The sequence below is a fragment of the Dromiciops gliroides genome, chromosome 3 (assembly GCF_019393635.1).
Source record: "Dromiciops gliroides isolate mDroGli1 chromosome 3, mDroGli1.pri, whole genome shotgun sequence".
Lineage (NCBI taxonomy): Eukaryota > Metazoa > Chordata > Mammalia > Microbiotheria > Microbiotheriidae > Dromiciops > Dromiciops gliroides.
In genome coordinates, this window is record NC_057863.1 from 78,976,431 (window position 1) to 79,001,787 (window position 25,357).

At 37.8% G+C, this 25,357-nt stretch overlaps 1 protein-coding gene across 2 annotated transcripts in view; it reads left to right on the forward strand.

Moving 5' to 3' along the window:
• The first annotated feature begins 248 nt into the window (after positions 1-248).
• MYL1 (myosin light chain 1) overlaps positions 249-25,357 on the forward strand; it is a 32,985-nt gene continuing 7,876 nt past the window's right edge. The window contains exons 1-5 of one of the 2 annotated variants that reach the window (XM_043998971.1): positions 249-507; positions 16,708-16,735; positions 21,394-21,537; positions 24,150-24,323; positions 25,013-25,090. In XM_043998971.1, coding sequence (XP_043854906.1) covers positions 394-507; positions 16,708-16,735; positions 21,394-21,537; positions 24,150-24,323; positions 25,013-25,090 — 538 coding nt within the window. In that variant the 5' untranslated portion in view covers positions 249-393. Of the gene's footprint in view, positions 508-15,525; positions 15,661-16,426; positions 16,452-16,707; positions 16,736-21,393; positions 21,538-24,149; positions 24,324-25,012; positions 25,091-25,357 lie in introns of those variants that run through there. The other variant, XM_043998972.1, reaches the window with a different exon arrangement.

Consider the following 25,357-nt stretch of genomic DNA (forward strand, 5'->3'; position numbering starts at 1 on the left):
ATATGCTTTTGACTGTCAGCAAGAGATCAGAAGTTGGTTTTGTCATGGTCCCTTCTTTTCATTTGGAGGAGAGAAGGGGGGGAAAAAGCCAAGGGAGTGTAAAAAAATGTGATGAAGCCCTGACCCCTTAGATTCCATTTATAGTCTGAGTCGGAATGACATCCCCCTCGACTTACTGAACTGTCCAATCCAACTGCATGTGTCAAGATTCTATTAGGTACTAAGTGAAATATATATATGCCCTTATGCTATTTAACACTCTGGATCCACCTTCAAGGCACTGGGGTGTAGATCAACGAAGCCACCACTGCTCTTTCAAGAATACTTTGACAGGTGGTGTTGAGAGAAAGTCCTTTGCAGGTGTATTTTTTAAACTTTTTTTTTTTAAACAAAATGGCACCAAAGAAGGACGTTAAGAAAGCCGCTGCCCCAGCACCTGCCCCTGCTCCTGCCCCAGCTCCACCTCCAGCCAAAAAAGAAGAAAAAATTGACCTCTCTTCCATTAAGGTAAATAGGTGAATGGTTTTTGGTCACTGAAAACATCTTTCACCAAAAAAAAAAAAACCTAGAAATTTGCAAAAATATATAAATATTTCTATGAAGGTGATCTGATAGCAGATTAACACTTTCAAGGGAACGGTTTATTTGCTTTGGGGGAGGAAGATTGAGAAATTTCAAGTTTAGTTGCTCAAATGACTATAGGAAAGGAAAAGTAGATATTTTTCAAGGGTAATGGAATTTGTGTTAATTCAGGTTTCTGGGTTTTTTTGTTTTTTTTTTTTTTTTTTTGGTTTGCTGGTTGGTTTGGGTTTTGTTTTTTTTTTACCCCAACAGTTTCCTTTTGTCCTGGACTGCCCTATTAGATAACAAAAAGTTGTAAGTTATAACGTTTTAAGCCCAGATGGTAATTTTTGAAGGAAACTGGAATTTTTGTATCAGATACTGTAAAAAAAAAAAAAAAGACAAGTTGTGATCCCTACTCCTTTTGTGGAAGTTTTAAAACAGCAGATTCCTCGTTATCCTGGGCATATTTATTTGGCAGCTATTTTATTTCTTCTGCATAAGGAATTTTCATTTATTTATTTATTTTTGCATTTCCAGTTAGTTTCCCTCCTAAGCTCTGCCAAATGAAATTTGATACCATACTAAAATGAAATCCTGGTGGAGAAAAATTATACCCTCATGGGTTTCAGTGACTATGACTGTCATCTTTGTGATTTCTTTATGGTGTGGTGTGTTGCTCAAAGTTTGAAGCTGCTTCCAATTGACACTAACAAACAATTATTATAAGCCTATAGGCTGTTTGCTAATGTTAGTTGATGTCTTTGAGCTCATGAATATTGAACCTGAAATAAGACATGGGTCATTGATTTTTTGGTTGACATTTAGCAGTGATGAAAGCTCTTGACTGCTTTTGGAAAAGAAAAGTAAATCATCTTATACCTGTACTTCTCAGGGATGTCACTGATCAAGTGTTCCTCCCTGTCTTCCTAGCACTGTGATTGGTGCAAATACTACTTCAAAAATCTCTAAGGAATCTTGCCTTATATGGAAACTAGAAGGTGATAGACTGAGTTCAGTGATTTGAGGAGGTCCTTTTCATTTATACCACAAGTTGTAGGCATAATTCATTTGAAATATTATAGCCTACTCATGCTTTGCTGCTCTTATTCTTTTATAGCCATTGAAATATTTTGGGATAGTTGTAAATAATGATATATCCTTGAAGTAAATATTTTCCTGGTATCCTTTTGGTAGATAAAGGGGGAAGGGGGAAAGGGAGCAAGAAGGAAATAAAAACACCTAAGATTCCTTAGATATAATTTGAACACATAGTCTGAGTGGTCAAAAGGGAAAACGTTCATTGTCAATATATTGAACCTTGAGTGATATTTGATAGAGCTTGATTATCTGTGAGTGGTAGAATCTTGCCTTTGGGGGGGATCTATACAGTATGGATATCCATTTGTGAGGAGAAATGGATGCTAGACTTTCTAATAAATTATTTGTTACTTTGATGGCTGCCTGTGTACAGCTCATTAAGAGGAAATGGAATTTTCAACTCCAGTGATCCTAGCTAATATATCTTTACCAAAGTAGGCTGATTTGTGTATCACTATGTAAAAAATTGAATGTGATTACAGTCACTATGCTAATTTCAATGTGGCACTGTTCTTTAACTATCAGCTATGTAGGAACACTAGGGAGATGAGTGTATGACAAAGCTGTCACTATTCAAGTTGATTGTGATTTATAACACAATCGAATTAGTTTGTACCTGGAATTACAAGTGCCTATGAAGGAAACATTTTACCTTCTAGCTTTAAGAAGTAAAGGATCTAACTAATGGAAGTAGACATTAATTTTCTTTTCTTAGGAGCTGTATAATATAAACAAAATACAACTCAGTGCAGTGGGTGAAATGTCTCCAAAGGAAGGGGTTGTCATCTTATTAAAAAAAAAAAAAGTAAAATCCAGAAGCTAAAGCCAAAAACCTTGTATCTATTCAGAAGGTTAATGAGATTTCCCTTAATTCTTAAAAATGAGCTTATTCTTCCATCTGTTTCATTAAATCAATCATTTAAATGCTACTGTAGGCTTCCAGAGACTTAGCAAAAGTACTAAAATAGTATTAGATTAGAGAGAAATCTGAAAGCTGTCAGAGCTTTAGAACTGTAGCTTTTCACTTTTGTTACCTTTTCTGCAAAGCAAGAGGAATACTGACCACCTAGAAGTGTCAGGGGTCAAAACAGCATACACAAGAAAGAATTTCTCTAGGGGAGATCACTTACACTGCTTACCGTTAGGAAGATAAGAAAAGAAAATTGGCCAACTGGAACAATGACATTTTTGTAACACAATTTAAATGCATTGCATGCTTTGAACCATTTATGGAATTTGTGTGTGCTTAGGTATTTTAACTTAAAGCAAAAAACTTTATTGAATATATGAGTTTCTAAGAAGTTAAATTTAAAATAAAACTTAGGTTTAAAATGAAATTTAAATTTAAAATCGAATTTAAATTTAAAATGAAATTTAAATTTGGGATAAAATCAGACAACAGTTAGGACTTATTATTCACTAGGATGACCTTAAAACACCTTGTGTTAAGATAGTTTACCATGTCATATTTGATCAATGTTTCTATATTTATCTCACTTAAGTGGTTTACTTTATTTAGAGATAGAGACTAGACCTGCAATTTCATTGGTTTAGGTCACATGGAGGAACATCTTTCTCCAATGCAGGTGGACCCCTTCTTGGAATTTAGTCTTAGAGAGTTGCCTTAGACACTGAGAGATTAAGTGACTTGCCCAGAGTCCCACAGTAAGTGTGTGTCAGAGGTCAGACTTGAACCTGGGTCTTCCTAGCTCCAAATTAGCTCTCTATCCTACTGCTCACTCCCTCTCTTCCTTACTTCATATTTAAACAGAGAAAATAGCCTTTAAAATAACACACAATGCCTTTTAAAGAGATGTGCGGATTTGGAAATGCTCCTTAAAGAACAGCCCAAAACTAGACTAGGAGCTTTCTTTTTTTCTTTTTTTTCCCATGGGGCAATGAGGGTTAAGTGACTTGCCCAGGGTCACACAGCTAGTAAGTGTCAAGTGTCTGAGGTCACATTTGAACTCAGGTCCTTCTGAATCCAGGGCCGGTGCTTTATCCACTGCGCCACCTAGCTGCCCCTGATTTCTTTTTTTCTTAACCTCCATAACATCAAAGATTTAACTAACTGTCCTTTTTCTTCTTTTTTTAGTCCATGGCTGGCAATGGGGAGGGAGGAAGTGAAGGGAAGGAGAATGGCTAGTTAAATCTTTGATCTTGTAGAGAGCACCCAGTACTAAAATGAACTATTTATCGAATCAGCAACTCATCTCTAACTTAGTCTTAGAGAGTTGCCTTGAGGCACTGAGAGGTTTAGTCACTGCCAATGGTCACCCAGCTCCTATGAGGCAGAGACAGGACGAGATCTTCTGGTCTCTGAAGCTACCTTGCTTTCCACTCCACCAGATTTCCTCTCCAATTGTCCTTAATACATGCAAAGCCATAGAAAAGGCACCTGCTGAATACCCTTGTTTGTGTAGTGTTACAGCTCTGGAAACACAGCCATCCCACTGCTTCTCTTAACCAGAATCTCTCTTTCCCCCAACTACAAGGTCACATCTAGTGAAACCCTGACATAAGGATCCTGAAAAAGTGTCAGATCAAAAAAGAATGCAACCAGCCAGCTTTTATGCTATTCTATTGGCTGCAATGACCAACTAAAGCAAACTTGAAATAAACGGACAAGGATTAAGATGCTGTTATTGTTAAGTATTGAGGTAGGATTGGTAATGCAATAAGAACATTGAGAGAGGAAGGGGTTTTATACAAGGACTAGGTGTGATCATTTGTATGGTCAACACACATCACTACACCTGGTACAACATCATTTACATCATCTCCAGACTTCCTGACTGTTGGGTTTGTGTAGCATAGTGAAAAGAGTGCTGGAATTGGAGTCCAGGGACATAGATTCAAATTTTTGACTCTGCCTTTTAGTACCTGTGTGACCATAGTCAAGTCATGTAACCAACCAACTGTTGTTGGCCTCTGTTACCTCACCTTTAAAATGAAGGGCTTAGACTAAGTGAGCTCTAAGGTGTCTCAGCTCTAACCCTGCATGATCTGAGCTTTCCCTAAGTACAGCAAATAAGATAAGAAGTTTACTTTTGTTTATTCATTTTTTTATAGACCTGCTTTAGGTACCCTTTTCAAAAATGCTGATATTGCTAATAGTAGAGCTTTGGAGACACTATCCCTGGTGGTAATCTGGAATCTTTCCTTCTCAAAAGGCTGATACTTTCAACAGCAGCGTCAGGACAGTCTGACAAAAATGTAAATCACAGAATTTAAAATCCTTAGGAATATACTTACAGTTAGACACACAGTTAATAACAATGATTGCATAAAAACCACCTGGGATTATGTGAAATAATCAAATGAATACAGAGGCTGAATAATGAGAAACCTGGGCCTACAATTATTAATGATAATAGCAAGAATTTATATGCCACTTTAGCGTTTGCAAAGTACTTTCCCTATATTATCACATCTGACCCAATTATTGTCACCATTTTGCAAATGAGGAAACTGAGACTGACAGAGATTGAGTGACTTGCCCAGACTCACACACCTAGTAAAGATCTGAGGTGGGATTTTAATTCAGCTCTTCTTTTTTTTTTTTTTTTTTTTTGGTGAGGAAATTGGGGTTAAGTGACTTGCCCAGGGTCACACAGCTAGTAAGTGTCAGGTGTCTGAGTCCAGATTTGAATTCAGGTCCTCCTGACTCTAGGGCCATTGCTCTATCCACTGAGCCACCTAGCTGCCCCTTAATTCAGCTTTTCTTGACTCTAGGTCCAGCACTCTCTCCACCACCTAGCCAAAATGGCTCAGATCAGATAACCTATAAAGTGTTTCAAATGCTAGCTACTTATATTTTGAAGAAAATTTGAGTTTCTTCATTTGCATAATGGGAGAAGGGGAAAGGGGTTGAACTAGATAAACTCTAGGATCCCTTCCGGTCCTATGATCTTCGTGGTGTAAGTAAATTATTTGCATGTGGCATGCTTTTACTTTGATTTTTTTTGTCTGATATTATTTTGAATCATGGTTCTCATTTGCTTTGTTCAGTTGTTAACTCTTGTTGTATTTACTATCCAACCAGGTCACCCCTACCTAGGTACTGCAAGTGGTATTGCAAGAGAGGTAAAGCTACAAAATGCATTGACAGAACCTTCTGTAGGTAGTATAATGAACCTTAGGATTGAGGTGTACAATTTAAGGGGCATGGGAAAAACTGACTTTATAAGTATCTCTCCTCTGCTTTAAGATCTCTATAAGTGATGAAATGACATGAGAAAATATTTGCCTAAGCAAAAGGTTGGTTGCAGCTCATCTCCTTATCCTTCTCCTGTATTCCTGTCTGGTTCTAGACTAAGATCTAGATGGATTTTAGACAACGTCCATGATTCTGTTATGTTTCCCTCTTCCCCCAGGTATATACTACATATTGGTAAAGAGTAGTAAAGAAGCTGGAGTTCTAGCCTTCTCATGGGGACATCCTGGGTTCAAATTCCATCTTTGACAGTTGCTTTAACTAGAGTTGACTTACCCTCTATGTGCCTTAAGCAATTCCCTAAAGGAAATTATTAAGTACTTATCTAAATCAAGGACTTCCTCCATAGGAGAACTCATTTTACTGAGAAAATGACAGGTCTTTCTCTTACTCATATACAGAATGAATATTTGTGTCATCCATATTCTGAAAGACATAGGAAAGACAGGCTATTTTTCTTGTTCAATCATGGCTTCAGATTTGGTAATGGGTAAGGCTATAGCTACAACTTGATCCAGAATCTCTGTGATCACTCTGGGCATTCTTTGTAGCACAGTCACAGACTTGGGAATAGAGGTTACAAGATAATAGAAACATTGGCTTTATTGCATTTTATTCCCCATTAGACCTTAGACCATTCTGTATGACTCCCAAGGCATAACAGCACATAAGACTGACTTTTGAAAGTCATCTATAGATTAAAAACAACCATATCTTAAAATGTTTATTATTTTAATTTTGCTTTTCTTTTTAACTTATGTACTGGAAAAGGAAATGAATACAGTGCTAAAATTCAGCATGGTTTTCCATTCAATAAAACAAAATTGGGGGAAAAAATTTGTTAACACACACACACACATATATATATATATACATATATATATATATATATATATATATGTGTGTGTGTGTGTGTGTGTGTGTGTGTGTGTGTAACTGATTAGGATAGCCGGAGAGGGGAATGGCTTAGATCCTACCAGTGCCCAGTTACCAAAATTATAGTATCAGTGATTCTGCTATCTGGTCTTTCTACTGGGCAACTAAAAATAACCAATTCTCCTCCCCTATTCACTCAAGACAGTAGTCACTGCTCTTCACCAGAGTATTATCTTCTGCATACAGAGAACCAGATGCTGGAGAGAATCTTAGGAGCTGAGAGTGCCACTGACTGGTCATTCTCTTCTTCATGCCTATCAGTGCAAACCTGCACCATGCAAAATGGAAAATGGAATCTAATATGCAAGATTTTTTTAAATTTGATGGAATCAATTAAAATGTTGAAAGATTTTTGTTTTGTTTTGTTTTGTTTTTAAAAAACAACAACACAAGTCTTTCAAAGTTTCCATTAGCTTAATTTCTCAAAATGGTTTCAGATCTATGTTTAGTTTATAAATAATTGACAAAATCAAAATCAGAAGTTCTGTTCTTTGGAGGGTTATGCAGAAACATAGGGATTAATTAGTTCATCTCAAATTTAACTGCATAAACTTATCCAATAATTCAATTCTACAAACATTTAGTTATATACCTCTGGGGGATCCAAAGACAAAAGATAATTTTTTTTTAAAAAATAGGACCTGCCCACAAGGAGTTGACATTCTCCTAAGAGATAGGATATCAATCTAGTATTTATTAAACACTTTGTGCCAGGTACTCTCCTAGGTTCTGAGGGTATGAAGAAAGAAAGAAAGATAAAAAGAAAGAAAGAGAGAGAGAGAGAAAGAGAAAAAGAAAGAAAAAGAAAAGAGGGAGGGAGGAATCAAGCAAGGAAGAAAGGATGGAAGGAAGGAAGAAAGGAAGGCAGGCAGGAAGGAAGGGTCTCTAGCCACAAGGATTTTATATTCTCAATTCTCCTAGGAAATACAACATCAACCAATCTAGTATTAAACACTGATTTTGGGCCAGACACTCTCCTAGATACTGGGGATCAAAGTACAAAGAATGAAACAATCAAAAATCATAACCCCCCCCCCAAAAAAAATTGAGTAGAAGGGAGAAAATACTAACCACTAAGGGGATCAGGAAAGGCTTGAGGGTGGGGGAAGGGAAGTCAGAAGTGACACTTGAGCTGAGGCTTGAAGGAAAAGGAGCAGAAATATCATGTGTATATTTTAATTTTTAAAGACATCTAGCCAATGATTAGGTGGCAACAGTGGAAAAAAATAATAGAAAAATAGCCCAGGTCTCCTTATATAACATTTGTAAATTATGGTACTTATCACTGGGCTTTTAAAAAACAATTAAAATTTTAAATTGAAGTATAGTGTCCAGCAATTCGAATAAAAATCCAGGTGCTTAGTGGATGTAACTTACCTTTGGGAGGCAAATCAAAACCATGCAGTCCTTTGAAAATATCACTAGGTGTCAGCACCAGGTTACCTCTCTCCAATTTCTAAAAATGCCATACACATAAGAAATGTTAGTAAGCAGGATGGGGAAAATCTTTGAAGAGCAATCATTAACTTTTCCTAGAATCACAGATTCAAAAAACAAGACTAGGCAACAGATAAATGCAAAATCATGTGCATTTTAAAAGGAAGAGGTATTTCCACCAGTTTCCTCCCATTTCTAATGTGTCAACTCTGTAAGGTGATTGAATTAACAGTGTGGCAGTGCCAAATTTAGCCTCCTGCCCTTTCAGTATTGCAAATAAAACCCTTGGCAAATTGTATTTAGAAGTTGTCCCATAATTGTATGACATGAAAGACCATCTGACTCATGGAAATTCTGGAAATGATATGGTTAGTTTGCTGATAATACTTCCCACCTATGCCCCACTCCCCTTCTTTTCATCCTAAGAAATTTTTTCTATGAAAACAGTATCTTTGTATTAGAAGATTTCATCTATGCTTCCCTACAGCTTTATCCCTGCATGGAACAAAAACTGTCCAGGTAGCAAAAATAGAAATTTAGAAATAATGGAGGCTTCAGACAAATTCAAATTCACGTTGTGTAGCTGCTTAAAATTAAAATAATGGCTGGTGTAGCTGAAATTTCCTGTGCTATTAATCTTTGCTGTAACACAGGAAAAAGGTTTCCACGTTTAAAAGTGCTGCAAAATTATACATAAGATGCCAAGTGGTTTTGATCCAAGAAAATTTGGTTCTAGCCCCACCTCTGAAACAGAATATTTTGTTTGTCTGGCCCTGGGGAGGTCTCTTGCCCTCTCAGTAGACTGAGGGGTTCTCTAAGACTATGGGTTGCAGAAAAAGTACAAACCTGCACTGATAAAGGGATTTCCTTGATTATGAGTTCTCTCTATCAGTGAAAATCACAGGTCCATTCATTATATCTATGTGAAGGGCTTACCCTTTGCTCTTAGAGTCAGAGAACTGTTGGCAACAGGATTCCAGTTATTTCCAGAATGAGAGTCACATAATTCCATAGTCACTAATTTTTTTTAATAAAAGTAAAGAGGATGTAGCAGGAGCTGACAAACTTTTAAAATGCATACACAAAGAAATTAATGTTGTGAAAATATAGGGACATGTAGGTAGAACTCTTGCTATAGTATATGTATTATTGACAGATAGGAAAATGAGAAAATAGATGACCACCTAGCTTTTCTAAGCCTCACTTTCCTAACTTGTAAAATGAGGGTATTAGAACAAATGACTTCTTGGGTTCCTACCATTTCCAAATGCTCTGATGTAATGAACATTTGGTCATTTGGTAAATTGTGTCATCTAATTTGAGAAATTGAATATAATCAATCTATTAAACAATTCAAAAAGCACTTTACAGAAACTTAAAAGATAAGATAGAGCCAAACTGTGGAAATGAAACTATGGAGATGGGAAAGGAGGGTGTTGGTGGGTCATCAGGAGTCATTGAAGCTTAATGAGCAGGGGAATGACGTAATCAAATCATAATGGATGAAACCTGGTTTTGGAGTCAGTTATGAATCCAGGCTGGTTCAACTATGTTCTGCCTATGTCAATTGTTTGATTAAAGATGTGGTCTGCAATAGAAAATCACCTATGAAACTCTTCTTGTTCTTTTTTTTTTCTCCCCCCCCTGCTGTTCTATATTTTCATCAAGGGTATTTTCCATAAATATGTACATCATATTCATAAAGATTTGAAAGGAAAGGAAAAATCACTTTACAAAACCCTTCAAGTGCTGTATAAATTTGTTATTATTTTTCAATGCACAGAAAGCCTAGGAAGTGCCTACTATGCTCAAGGCACTATGGAGAGATAAAAAGATACATAGGTAAGTAGGTAGGTAGATAAAAAGTTCTACCTTTTCATCAGGCTTTTTCACTATCTCTCTATGTGCTGTTGCATAAGATGCTCCCCATTTCTAGAATACTTCCCCTAGATACCTCCTTATTTTGGAATTCACCCCTTTAGGGTTTAGATCAAATCCTGCCTTCAACTTCTGTTTTTGTGTTTCCCAGTGCCTAAGACAGTGCCTGGAACAGAGCGGGTGTTAAATAGATCTTGTTGAAAAAAGCTGATGGCATTAGAAGCCTAAAAAAAAAACCAAACAGTGCTATATATATAACCACATTTTTTTCTTTGTCTTATTTCTCATAGCTGTGTACTATGTTCTTTCAAGCCTTGGTTCTACACTAATTTGCATAGTTTAATCAGGTCACCCAGTCTGGCTTGAAAAAAATTTTCTTTCCCATTCATCCCATTCTAAATTCCCTCTTCTAGTGTCTTATGATTAGAAAACCTGAGCTTATCTTACATTTTCATCAGTTTGGGTTTCTCCCACTTACACCAAGTCACAGCAATCAACTCAAGTAAATTCTTTGTTGGATTCAACAGAAACTCTCCTCTTCAGGGATTTAACAAAATGCAAGGGAAGAGTTGATTTCTTTCATTCAAACTGAGTGATTCAGAAGAGTGGGGTCCCAGTCTAGCAGATTGTTACTTCTGCTAGGATGTATGTCTGGGGAGGGAGGTGTGTGTTTGGAGGGAGAGTGACTTTGTAATAACACCATAGGGATGATGGGCTGAAAACAGATGAGCTCAAGTTTCCAAAGGACCTTCTCATCTTGTGGTCATTGGCGTCTTTGACAGGTCTTCAATCAGGTGTTCTGTAACCACAACGCACTACTGCTTGAAAAAGAGGTTTGTCTCTGTTAGTCCCCTTTTTGCCCTTTTTGATCAGTCATTCTCCCTCCAAATGATTTGCAGGAATGATGAAACTCTTTTGTGGTAAAATAAGATGTGTTTTATTTTCCTACCTAGGACTACATCTTTTTAGGATTTAAATGCTACTTACCTTTTGATCATCTTTAATCAAAATTCTTCCTCTTCTTTATGCTTATAAATATCAATTCCAGAATTCCCTTGATGAACTAAATTATTGTGTGTGGGGGGGAGTGTTATCCCTTAGGAATTGATTCTTTTTATATCCTAGAAACTTTATCTCATCCTTCATTTACCAATATAATAATAATAATAATAATAGCTAGCATTATATAGCACTATAAAGTTTGCAAAATGCCTTATAGATATTTTCTTATTTTATCCTCACAACCACTCTAGGAGGTAGGGAGCTATTACTGTGGCGGCAATTAAAAGGACATAACAGAGGACAAAATTTAAGAATTCTAACAAAGAAAAAATGTGGTTTTATAGATAGTACTACTTTTTTTTTTAGGTTTCTGAGGCCTTCAGCTTTATTCAATTCAATTCAACAAGAATTTATTTAACACGGACTGTGTGCAATTCACAGTCTTAGATGCCAAGGACACAAACACAAAAGTTGAAGCCTGGATTTGATCTAAACCCTAAAGGGGCAAATTCCAAGATGAGGGGGTGCCTAGGGGGAGTATCCCAGGAATGGGGGACAGCTTGTGCACCTAGAAAAATAGTGAGGGCCTGATAAAAAGATAAAACTTATTTACCTATCCCTATTTTATAGACGAGGAAACTGAGGCAGAGATTAACTGACTTGTCCAAGATCACCCAGTTAGTAAGTGCCTGGGGTTGGATTTGAACTGAGTTTTATCCTCACTCTGAGTCCAAAATTCTATCCACTGTGCCTCATAGCTGCCAGTGGGGGAAAGGGATTCTGTAACTACTGCAACAACAATACTTCAAGGCTACCTACCTAAGCTCCGTGATTTACAATAATATTAACATCTTGCCAATTGCCACGAGCCCAAGGTCAGTACCAATTAACAGGTTGCTTAAAAAATGTAGATTTTTTTTTTTTTACTTCTGTGCAGGCCAGAAATGAGAGCAGGTTAGTAAAAATAAATCCTGCATTTGTCAGGTTTAAGGTACTCATCTTCAAAGTCGCTTTAATGAATCCTCCAGCGATTATGAATCCATTTTAGTATGCTGGTGGGTCTATGGCGTTTATCTGTGTAGGAGCTCCCTCTACAGATGCAGATCATAACTGCACCTACCTCTTCCCCTTCCCCTTCCCATTTCTCCTCCCTCTTCCCCATCCAATCCCAACCTGACTAGACTATGTTCTTGAGTTTCTGTGACTGAAAAATTCACCACCCAACAGTACTTTAAGGATGAGTCTTCAAGAAGCCAGTCCTCAGACATGAGGTCTCCATGTCACCGCTAGCCCATGCTTAGAACCTTTCTTCTCTGCTAGGACCTACCTCACTTGGGGCTTCATTTACACCGACTTTGGAAACCCAAAGTCACTTTGGTCGAGGATATAGAATATGGTTGGTAGATGTCTGCATTTCTTCTTTGGCAAACTAAATGAGAAAAATCAGAGGTTAGAGATATCTTAAGAAAGAAAGCTTAAATGATTTTTTTCTTTTTTATTATTTTTTAAACTAATTTTTTAAAGCACATGTACATAAAATGTATAGTCTACTTAGAGTAAGTATATTATTCTTTTTTTTTTTTTAGTGAGGCAATTGGGGTTAAGTGACTTGCCCAGGGTCACACAGCTAGTAAATGTTAAATGTCTGAAGCCGAATTTGAACTCAGGTACTCCTGATTCCAGGGCCGGTGCTCTATCCACTGCGCCATCTAGCGGCCCGTAAGTATATTATTCTTGCTCATCCAAGAAGAATAATACAAAGTAGTCTAAGTGGGCTATACATTTTATATGCACGGCAATAAGTTAAATTCAAACAAAATTGAGTTTCACAGGAAAGAAACATTTTTATTCATCTATCAGACTTTACAAATTAACTTTTTAATTTTATTAATTTAATTTTTTTTTAGCGAGGCAATTGGGGTTAAGGGACTTGCCCAGGGTCACACAGCTAGTTAAGTGTTAAGTGTCTGAAGCCAGATTTGAACTCAGGTACTCCTGACTTCAGGGCCGGTGCTCTATCCACTGCGCCACCTAGCTGCCCCACTACAAATTAACTTTTAATTATAGGACCTTTAAATACAGTTTTTTCCTGTCCACAGAGTTAGGACCAAGTATCCTAAACCAAAATAAATCCCGTTTCCTGAATTGTTTGTCACTCATTACTGCACAAAAAAGGGGGCTCTTCTGTATACATGGTCATACCGCTTTCTAACAGTTTCAATTCCTGCCCATTTGCAAAGTAAAATAAGCACCTTTATCTTCTCTTGCCTCCTAGGGGCCTTTTCACCTTTACACTTGATCTCCATTTTCTCCAATGATCCTTCAAAATTCATATACTGTAAGCTACATATATTTATAGTGGTACTAATAATTCAAAAACAATATCCTCTGTCCTTACCTGAGAACTCAGATTCCCAAAATAATGTTCCTTATCTATTATCGTAAGAAAATTATATTTCTAGTGCAGGGGTTCTTAACCTGAGGTCAACAAACTTGGTTTTAAAAATATATATATTTTGATAATTCTATTTCAATGTCATTGATTTCCTTTGTAATCTTTTATATTTATGCTATGCATTTAAAGACATTATTCTGAGAAGGGGACCATGACAGTAAAAAGGTTAAGAACCCCTATAATGTGGTCAGTGGCTTAAGTTTAATGTCTGGTTCTCTCCCCCCAAAATTTGTTTTTTTTAAAGTATACTTTTTTCTCCTTGGAGAGTTGCAAATAACAGATCTCTAACAATTTGGGGGCCCCTATTTTGTGTGCTCCCCTGTGAAACAGTGATTTGCTTGATCAACATTCAAAGCATCTACTTTTAGTTTAGCCTTGTCATGTTTATGTTAATTTTAGGTTAATTAGTTGATGACTGGCTAATTTAATCCCAGTTTGTAGAAAATAAACTAGTACTTAGTTCAGACTTCAGGGACATCTTATGGCTGTTATCTCTCCAGGATAATCACAGGAGTCCCTTCTGCTCTGTGGGGTGGTAGTGAACAGAAGGCACTGACCACTAAATTAAGTTTCCATTTTGAATTTCTCCTACTCTCAGCTTCTGAAATTAAATGCTTATTGGTCCCTCATATTTCTGTAAATCTTATGAAGGCCAGCATGGCTGCCACAGAACCTTGATTGATTCAAGTTCCTTTAATATCAGGACCTCCCTATAAGGTAATGTCCAAAAATAACCTCCATTTTCTATAGCTGAAGAAAGCTTAGCAGACCTTCTGGAGAGTAGGACAATTATTAAAGGTCAAACAGAAGGAAGAGTCAATATTTTAAAGTTATAAGTATGACTAAATAGAAATACTTGTAGACATCGAGCACAAACATAAAAAAATGGAGATGGAAACCTTAAAAATTTTTAGCACAAGGGCAATTCTACCTAAAAAAGGCAGAGAAGGTAAACAAAGATGACATAATAATAAATATGCTTTAGGGAGGTAGGAAGAAAGACATCTCTACCAGCATGAGAAAGGGGAGCTAGGGCTTTCAGAGTGAAGATGCATGGAAAATGGAGAACAAAATGGTTTCTATGTTGGACAAGTTTTATGTTCCTGGTGAATGAAGTAAGATTCAACTTTCTTGAGGGTAGAGATTGTCTCAGTTTTATCTTTGTGACCCCAATGCCTAATGGTGCCTTTGGTCCAGATCTGGGAATGCACTAACATAGAGTAAGAAAGATGTAGAAACTCCCTACACCAATACAGATTAACAACTGATTAAGAGCTTCTAGTTTCTGAGTTGCCTGAATTGCAGAGATTAAGTGACTTCAGCCCATTGTTCCACAGCTAGTTTGTGTCAGAGGTCTTAACTGCAAGTACTGAATAACCACCATTCTCCAACTAACTCCAGCTAACATGAACGGCATTCAGCCAGACCCTTACAAATGTACTTAAAGTTCTCATCAGTTTTAAAGGGGGCCTCTGCAGTTGGGACCTACTATCAATTTCAGAACTTCAGGGGTTAATCTTTTTTATAACAGCTGTTCTTGAAACTCAAAACCAGGCTGATCCAGGTAGTTGCAACTAAAATACACCCCTCCCTCTCCCTCCTCCCAAGTAATAACCAGATTTGCTGACCAGAACTCTGCCATGACCCTAAACCTCCAGCAGGAAGAATCCGACCCTTAAGCAACATTTTAATTTACCTTCTTCTAAAGAAGCACAAACCCTCCCTAATGGGAAACTCCCAGTAATATTCAATGAGAGATACTCCCCTTGATGATAATAGATGGAGAAGTGTTGACAAGCTTCTGACACACTATAGCTGACCACTCCCAAACTCTGTCTGATCTCCTAAAATAGCCCTTAGGATAGACCCAGTAAGAAACAGATCCTTCTTTCCCTTTGCCCTAAGAAAGCTAAAGAATTCTCCAAGGGGAGTGGCCACTTCCTTCTGATACCTGATCCTGGCTGTGAGATCACAGCTTCCCCATAAATAAGAAGCCTTGTGAGAGGGAGGACTCCACTCAGGGACAGGAGCAGCCCTCAGCTCACTTCGCCAGCTTCTCAACATCTCCATCATGGTGGGTCTGACCAAGAAATTATTTATCAGTCCCCTGCTGGACTGCTGATAAGACAGGGAAGAAAGTCAGGCAAGGAAGTTGCATTTAGATTGAGTGAAGGGTGCACTGGGGCGGGGTGGGGGGTGGGGGGTGGGGGGAGAAGGGAGAAGCAGCCAAGCGTGTCAAATTTCTATTTGCCTCTTGAGTCTAAAAAAGGGACATTTTTAGTTGTCTTGAGTTGTTTCATCCAACCATAATACTTGGGTTAGTCCAATAGTCACAAGACAAATGATTAAATGGAATTGCATTTGCAAGACATGATGATGGTATCTGAAGTTAGAAGTCTAGAGTAGCTCTCACTAGAAAACCATCTATTCTAAAATTCAATCCAATGATACTAATACTTACTATTTGAATGCATTGGATTTATTGTCTGTCTTAATAGAAAATGTCCTGGTTAAGCGGTGATAATGCTTCAAAACATCTTCTTAAAGCTGCACGTCTAGGGCAAAACCTGAACTGAGCTCTGAAACAATTCTAAGAAGCACTTATTTCAGCATTTGATTAAGCTTTGATTCACTATCTATTTTATACAGTCTTAAAATTCCTAGATTTAAAGGCCACTCCCCACCCCCAAGGTAGTACTTCTCTGGCCACTGCAACGTTCCTCAAAGCAGACCACCTCTGTGTTTAGAAAACAAAATAGGCAAATATTCTTGATTCTGTCAATGCATTTTCAACAGTTATTAGCTGTATCTTTTTTTTTTTCTTCCTCTCTCCACTGCAGTCCTTCAGTGCTGACCAGATTGCTGGTAAGTGCAACAAAACCTCAGTTTCTCTAGAACTGGGGTGAAATAATGTCTCTCCTCAGTTCTAGCTCTTCACTAACCTTCAAGGCATTTTGCTTCATGCTGTTCCTATTAATATCTATGCTACATGAGAAATCCAAAGAGTGGGCTCATTCGGGAGCCTACTCTAAAGATACACTCATGGAATCAGCTAGATACACAGAAATATCAGGAATCAGTTTGGTTAAACAGTTCTTTGTGGTTAATGTCTTTCTAACAGATCGAGTTTTCTAAAGAGCAACAGGATGGTAAGTTAAATCAGATTGTTGTTACTATGGGTGCCCTCCTCAAAAAGGCATGTGGAAAAACTGACACTCAGGAAGAGTTAATCTCTCCCTAATTATCCCCTTTGGGCTTGCCTACCATAATAGGTAGACTGAGCTGAAGTCTTCTCTAAATATAAACATTTAACAAGAGTGAGTCTTACCCTAGTGAGTTGTAGCCAAAAGGTCTTTAGGTGGACATAAGGGAAATGTTCTCAGCTGGTGGTACCTCATGTATTGATTTGTTTTTACAAATTAAAGTCAGTTGTCCACAGTATCTACTCAACCAAAATTATTTGGCCACTCAGCTAATTAATTTGATCATTTAAGACCCCAAAAGAATTTTTAGCAGATCTAATTTATTCAGCTTGACTGCCTAAATTACTCAGAAAAATAGAATCACCACTTCTCTTTTCATCTTGAAATAATCACCTTCATGCTTGGACTTTGAAAAGAGTCAAGTTGTATTGTTTGTTTGTTTTGGGGAAAAGTCAGCATACTTTCTATCATACCATGTTTCATGTTAAAGTTAATTACTTTGGCCATGTCCTTCATATAAACTGAGATTGGCCAGAACATTTCAAGATTCAGTTTGATGAACATTAAGAAAATGAATGTTAAGACATACAATGCTTGTTACTTTCAGAATGGAGAGAATAAGAGTTCTGTGGGGTCTTCCCTTTTTGGTTCAACAGATCCATTTCTTGCTTTTTTCCAGAAATTTATGCCTTTCTTTTCCTTAAAAGAACTTTGTCCAACAGGAATACTGCTAATCCTAGTGTACTCCTTCTTATACAAGGAGATACTATTCCTTGACAGTTCTTTGTTATTTTTAGTGTTTTCAGGAAAATAATGACATTTTTATCATGGAAACCCAAGGAACTGAAAGGCAGACACCTGTAAGATTAGGGATATCCTACTTTACATGGAAGTCAGAATGACTAGTCATACTGCTTAATTTTTAAAACCTAACCGTTTTTTCATTAAAAAAAAAAAGCCTCAAGTTTGGGTCTGCAAAATGTTGATTTTTTTTTTTGTCAATCTGACAGAGTAAGGAACATCCCTGGAAAAATTACAAGTACATTTACTGTATGACCATAGTTGATGGCCTCATGAAGAAGACATATCAAATGGTCTGATATGCAAGCTAACTAGAATTTTAGAACAACATAGTAGAGAACATATCAGATGCTTAAAAGCATATATAGATATATCTATATCTATATCTATATCTATATCTATATCTATATCTATATCTATATCTATATATATATATATATATCTCACTGGTAGATTCTACTTCCTTTATCTTCCTCTCTCAGTGAAAATTTCCCTTTGTTTCCTTAAGTTACTCTAATTGAGGAAATGACAGGGTCTTACTATGTATTCCTTTCTCCTCTGTGGCCCTCTGCTGTGTCTAACTTGAAAACCAATTATGATTGTTATACCATTATAGGGCTAAGGAACGGAGCAATTAAAACCCATTTAGGAGACTAAAGGACTGGTTTGGTATGCATTAAGCCCCCTCACTCTACCTGTTAAACTTGTTTTAAATTTAGAAATAAGGACTTTGTTTAAAGGGTTATTTTTTTTTCTCTCATGCCAGGAAAGACAAACTTAGGGATCTTAAATGCTGTGAAAACTACATATTTCCTTTGGTGAAGTTGTTTTGAATGTATCAAGTTTGAGCTCTATCACTTCTGAAAAAAATATAACTAGGAAATATGCAATATTTCCAACATCTAAAGACCTTCTGGTCCTTCTGAGATGGTCCTAAATTCTTAGAGAGACTGGGACTGCTTAAAAAGATTTCCAATTAAAACAAGTTTTCTCATCCAAGAAGGAAACTAATCAGGGAGAGCCTGTTTCTGGTCTCAGCATTTAAAGTAGAGAGGGTTAGGAATGGAGCTATCCTATTACAATCCATAAAACCTTCTTCCTGCATCAGCAGTTTGACTAGGCTGATAGTGAACCTCCTAAGCAGACTGCATCTAGAGGTCTGAAGCCAGTACCAGAAGACTCCAATTTCACATGTCCATTAAGGAAGATGAAAGAGAACATGATGACTCATGACTTGTGGATCATCTATCATCTGCAGCACTTGTAGTGTGTTCTCTTAGAACTGGTCACGGAAATGTTGAGTCCCTTACTGCAAATGCTGTGCAGGGTGATCGCCTTTAAAATTGTAGATAGGTATTAAAGAATTTGAAAATTCTCTTAGTCATTGGCCAGTGAATGATCTTAAACTGATGACATACCAGGGGCTTTACTACTCATAGCTTGATGGAGAATGAGTGGAGGGAGCACAGAGTTTTCTAAAACATTGGTCCAGACTAAGGTAAATTTCAGGTTAAAGGATGATATTCACACCCTTCAGGAATGGATTGTATTTTTCATGGGACATTCACATATGCCAAAAAAAAAAAATACTTCCTGTCCTTTTCTCCCACCCCCACCAGCCCCCAAAAAGGACAGATGTGTTCCTGAGCTGTGCCTTTCAATGACAATCTGCTCCAATCCCCTCTTGACATAATTATGACTCTGGCTTTACCTTATGCCACTCCTTTCTTTGTTTAGTCAATGCCACATTCAAACTCACTTTCTCTAGAGAATGGTGGTTAAAATTGTGAACACAGTCCTGAGTAGAACAGCAGCTAAAGACATCATGATACATTAGAGCACAGGGCCTGGAGTCAGGAAGACTTGAGTTCAAATCTAGCCTCAGACAGTAGTTATGTGACCTTGGGCAAGTCACTTAATCACTCTGTCTCAGTTTCCTCAACTGTAAAATGAGGATAATAATAGCACTTACTTCCCAGGGTTGTTGTGAGTATCAAATTATTAATATTTGCAAAGAGTTTAGCACAATTCTTGGCACGTAGTAAGTTCTACGTCAGTGTTAGCTACTATTGTTATTATTATTATTACAGTCAGGAATACTTAAGTTTAAATAGCCTCAGATACTTACTAGCTATCCCTGGCCAAGTCATTTAGCCTCTGTTTGCCTCAGTTTCCACAACTTCAAAATGTCTAATAGTACCTACTTCCCAGGTAAGAATCAAATGAGATAACATATGTAAAGTGTTTAGCACAATTCCTGACACATAGTAGGTGCCTTATAAATACTATCATTTTTATTATTACTATGTCACTTAGTATACTTGAGATGTACATTTGCCACTGGAATATGGTAGACATTTATTATATAATAAAGGGATAAAAATGCAAGGAACAAAAAACACATCAGAAAAAACAATCTAGATAGCATTCCAATCAGTTTGCATTTAGCCCTATGGCAGCCTGTCAGTTTGGCTTAGTTTCTTTGACCTGTGAATTGACAGGTTTCTGAGTTTACCACTTGCCTTCAGGAAAACTATTATCTCATCAGGCTTTAATCAGTGAAAGGAACTAGGAGTCCTGGACATTAAGAAAGGATTTTCCTTAACTCCCAGTAGGTTTATCATCAAAAGTTTTACTTAGATTCTACATAACTAAAATCAGTCAACCACTTAACTCAAAAAAAGAAAAAAAAGAAAAACCTTAACCATTAGTAATAGTGAAATGAGTCCCAGGACTCCTAAGGTCACTGGAAATAATAGCATTCCATTATATAGCACTCTGCAGTTAACAAAAGCGTTTGCCTCATAATGACTTTGTAAGGTTGGCAATGAGGGGGCAGCTAGGTGGTGCAGTGGATAAAACACTGGCCCTGGATTCAGAAGGACCTGAATTCAAATCTAGCCTCAGACACTTAACACTAGCTGTGTGACCCTGGGCAAGTCACTTAATCCTCATTGCCCAAAAAAAGAAAAAGAAAAGAATCTAGAGTGTAAGGTTGGCAATTAAAATATTATTATGCCCTTATTTTGCCCATTTTATAGATGTGGAAACTGACACTCAGTGAAATGACTTGTCTTTAGTCCCACAGCTTGTAAATGGTTGAGCCAGAAGAGGGGTCCATTGCTCTTTAGGGGAAACCAACAATAACTCATCGTCAAAGTAGCAGAGATAGATTAAATTAACAAAAAAAAAAAAAAAAAGGAGTAAATATGGCATGGATTGCTTTTTTGCTGAAATAGAGGTTGAAAAAGCAGCTACATAATGTCCAGAGGCAATGGCAAGGCAAGTGGGGATATAATGAAGACAGTGACAGTATTGGTATTTCTAAGTGGTTCTTCTTTTTTTTGGTGAGGCAATTGGGGTTAAGTGACTTGCCCAGGGTCACACAGCTAGTAAGTGTTAAGTGTCTGAGGCTGGATTTGAACTCAGGTCCTCCTGACTCCAGGGCCAGTGCTCTATCCACTGTGCCACCTAGCTGCCCCCATTTCTAAGTATTTCTAAGAAAAAAAACTCAAAAAAATTTTTTTTAAGGTTTCTGGCCTTGGGGGCAGCTAGGTGGCGCAGTGGATAGAGCACTGGCCCTGGAGTCAGGAGGACCTGAGTTCAAATCCAGCCTCAGACACTTAACACTTACTAGCTGTGTGACCCTGGGCAAGTCACTTAACCCCAATTGCCTCACCAAAAAAACAAACAAACAAAAAAACATTTCTGGCCTTGACCAGACACATATACAGGTCATTGTTAACTGATCGATCCATGACAGGAAGGAATCCCTGAATAACCTGCCTTCTCTCTTCTGATAGACTTCAAGGAGGCCTTCCTCCTCTTTGACAGGACTGGCGAGAGCAAGATCACATTAAGCCAGGTTGGTGATGTCCTGCGTGCTCTGGGTACCAACCCGACCAACGCAGAGGTCAAGAAGGTTCTGGGAAACCCCAGCAATGAAGGTGCGTAACGAAAGCAATGTCTCTGAGAAATTGATCACCTTTGTGTTCAGGGCAGGTCAGGTTCCACAAGCGGGGTCTCAACTGTCAGAATAACTGACTTCTTGGTACTCTAGTTTCTCTGTTGATATGTTATGATAGTCATAAGTGATGTGGGGAGTTGCTAGACCTATGATTTGATCAAAGTAGATAATTACTCATATAAAAATTCCTAGGCACCACACAGATCATCACTAGTTGTTACTATCTTAGCAGCCTAAGTTTGCTTGTGGTCATATAGCTAGTGTGTGCCTGAGGCAGGACTGGAATCCAGCTCCTTCCTTTTTTTTTTTTTTTGGCAGGCAATGAGGGTTAAGTGACTTGCCCAGGGTCACGCAGCTAGTAAGTGTCAAGTGTCTGAGGTCACATTTGAACTCAGGTCCTCCTGAATCCAGAGCCGGTGCTTTATCCACTGCGCCACCTAGCTGCCCCTCAATCCAGCTCATTCTAATTAAAAGGCCAGCTCCTCTCCCTTACCACACCATCTCATTCTTGGAAAATACAGCAATGAGAACACTGGGGTTTTGGTTAGCCATGCAGAGACTTTTAAAATATCAATTAGCACTCTTAGTATATCCCTTCTTTAGCAACCTCCAAAGAATCTATGACTATAATGAAGACTAGAGGAGGTCAGGTTTAACAACAATATCTTCCATTTGTGGAATATCCCAGTGGACTTTGTAATCTGAATTCAGCTACGTTTTTGTAATTTTACAAGTGAAACATTGTAGAAGTCAGTGAAAAATATGTTTTGCAGGATTCAGACCCACTTATTGAGAAATCAGTCACTCAACAGAGATATTCAGCCATTAGCACAGAATAGGCATTTAGGGCAGCTAGGAGGTGAGCTGGATAGAGCACCAGACTTAGAGTCAGAAAGACCTGAGTTTAAATCCCACTGGCTGTGTGACCCTGGGCAAGCCACTTGACCCTGTTTGCTTCAGTTTCCTCATCTGTAAAATGAGCTGGAGAAGGAAACAACAAATTACTACAGTGTAAAACACTTTATAAACCGTTGTATAAATGTTAGCTATCATTATAAATTTCATTGTTGTTGTTCATTCATTTTTCAGTTGTGTCCAACTCTTCGTGACCTCATTTGGGGTTTTCTTGGCAAAAATACTGGAGTGGTTTGCCATTTCCTTCTCCAGGTCATTTTTACAGAAACTGGGGCAAACAGGGTTAAGTGACTTGCCCAGGGTCACATAATCTGTCTGAGGCCAGATTTGTACTCAGGAAGATGAGTATTCCTGACTGCAAGCTTGGCATCCTATCCATTGTACCACCTAGCTGCTCCAGTACAGCACTTTACAAACCTTTAAGTGTTACATAAATACTAGCTATTATTATACATGCTAACTACTAAATCAACATTAGAATTATATTCAGATTTTCTTTCTCTTCCTACCTACTCCCTCACCAGGTTGAATTTTATCAAGTTAATCATGCTAAGACTGTCAAAAGCATGAGATAAGGTGAGGGAGCAGTGAGTAAAATCATATTTTTAGAATGCCTTTTTTCTAATTAAACATCCATCTTTGACCATGGAATGATTCAATTAATGTAGCTCATTTCTTCAGCATTCAAAACTCAATCTGTTTCAATCTTTGCTCTCCAATTTAATTTCCATCCTATGAGAGCACTCTGGAGGAGGGAAAATGTGGTTTATATGTAGAGATAATTTCCTTCCTCTCTATATAAATGACTATACCATTTTAATATTTTGTCATTATCAGGTGGGCACTGGAAGTCTGGTGGGGATCATGCATTGCTAAAATATGCCAAAGAAAGCTCTCTCATCTACAGGGCTTTAAACTTCAAGAATTAAGTCCAGGCTTACTTATACTTTAAGGCTCATAGATTTAGAGCCATAAAGAACCTTTGGGGTCATCTAGTTCAACCCTCTAACTCAGATGAGAAACACAAGCCAGAGAGGCAGTGATTTCCCTAAATATGGTAGGTGACAGAACTGAAATTTGAACTCAGATCCACCATTCTCCTCCCACTGTAGTAGACTGCCTCTTGACCTCCTACTGCCTTCCCTCTGTCCTTTATTTCTTCAATAGCTTTAAAAAGAAAGCATTTCAGGGGCAGCTAGGTGGCACAGTGGATAAAGCACCAGTTCTGGATTCAGGACACTTACTAGCTGTGTGACCCTGGGCAAGTCACTTAACCCTCATTGCCCCACAAATACAAAAATAAACAAACAAAAAGAAAGCATTTCCACAGAAAGCTGGCACATAGTAGGGACCTGACACACGTCATTAAAAAGTTCCATTGCAAATTCAGTCTGTTCCAATCTTGTTTTTGAAGTATTATGTGTCTATAGCATCTCAGCAGACTTTTATATTGCTTCCTCACCTAAAAAAGAAATTACCTGCCAGCAACTCTCCTTCTATTTAAAAGTTTTATCATCTTAAATGTAGATGAAATAAAGATTGTTCGGGGGTGGGGGGGGTGGTTAGGTCCCTTATCTACAAACTTGAGTTGCTATTATGGGTAACATAATAGAATAGCTGAAGAGCTGATAGACCCTGAAGGTTTCATAAATCTCCAAATGGTGCCATTTCTTTCAGAGTTGAATGCTAAGAAAATTGAGTTTGAGCAGTTCCTGCCCATGATGCAGGCTATTTCCAACAACAAGGACCAGGGAAGTTATGAAGACTTTGTTGAGGGGCTGCGTGTGTTTGACAAGGAGGGCAATGGCACAGTCATGGGCGCTGAACTTCGCCACGTGCTAGCTACCCTGGGTAAGTAGCTTTGATTTCCTGAGGCTATCATAAAGGCTGGCCATGAAGAAGACAGAAGGATATTGGTTAAGGGAGACTCGATCAGTGCAGGGGAGGGACATGTTCCATAGTACAATTGATGAATAACAACAAGGGGGAAAAAGATCACAGAGGACTTTGACCAATTGGTCTCAAAATCTATTTTTAGGATGTCAGATCCTGGTTAAAAGAATCCACTCCAAAGAGATCATCTGGAATGAGTAAAGGATAAGTCTTAGAGGACAGAAGAATAGAATTTTAATCATTTTAAATCATAAGAACATAAATGCATTGTGGTATTTTTTAGAATAATTCAAATGTTCAAAAATATGTATGTTTCTTTGTCCCTAAAAGCTAGAGTGAGGAAAGGGAGGTGCATGAAGGTTATATAAAAGTAATTTCATCAGTACCAGGGAAATCTCAGTGTGGAAAATCCTTCCACTGATTTACATTATATAGTCCTCTGTAACTTGGAGAATTGTCTGGGACCCTGAAGAGTTTAAAGACTTTCCCACAGTCACATAACCATATTTGTCAAAGGTGAGACTTAAACCTAGGTCTTCCTACCAGCCCTTTATCCAGTAAGCTACTCACATTATCTCTTAAATTAGCATTACTGAGTAAAACTGCCCTTATTTCTAAACAGCTACAACTTTTTTTCTCTCTTCCAGGTGAAAAGATGAAGGAAGAGGAGGTGGAAGCTCTAATGGCAGGTCAAGAAGACTCCAATGGCTGCATCAATTATGAAGGTAGGCTCTGGAATGCTCTTTTTGTTGGAATAATCATGATAATGATTATAGCTATAATTTAATATGCAGAGCTTTAGAGTTTGCAAAACCTTTTACAAATATCTGATTTGATCCTCACAACAACCCTGGGAGGAAGGTACCATTTTATAGATGAGGCAACTGAATCAGACAGAGATTAAAAGTGTCTATATCATCTCTTACTTCATGATGAGTCTAAGTCTTTGGAATGGAAAATGACGGATTTCCCCAAGGCTTTTTCCTTCTGTG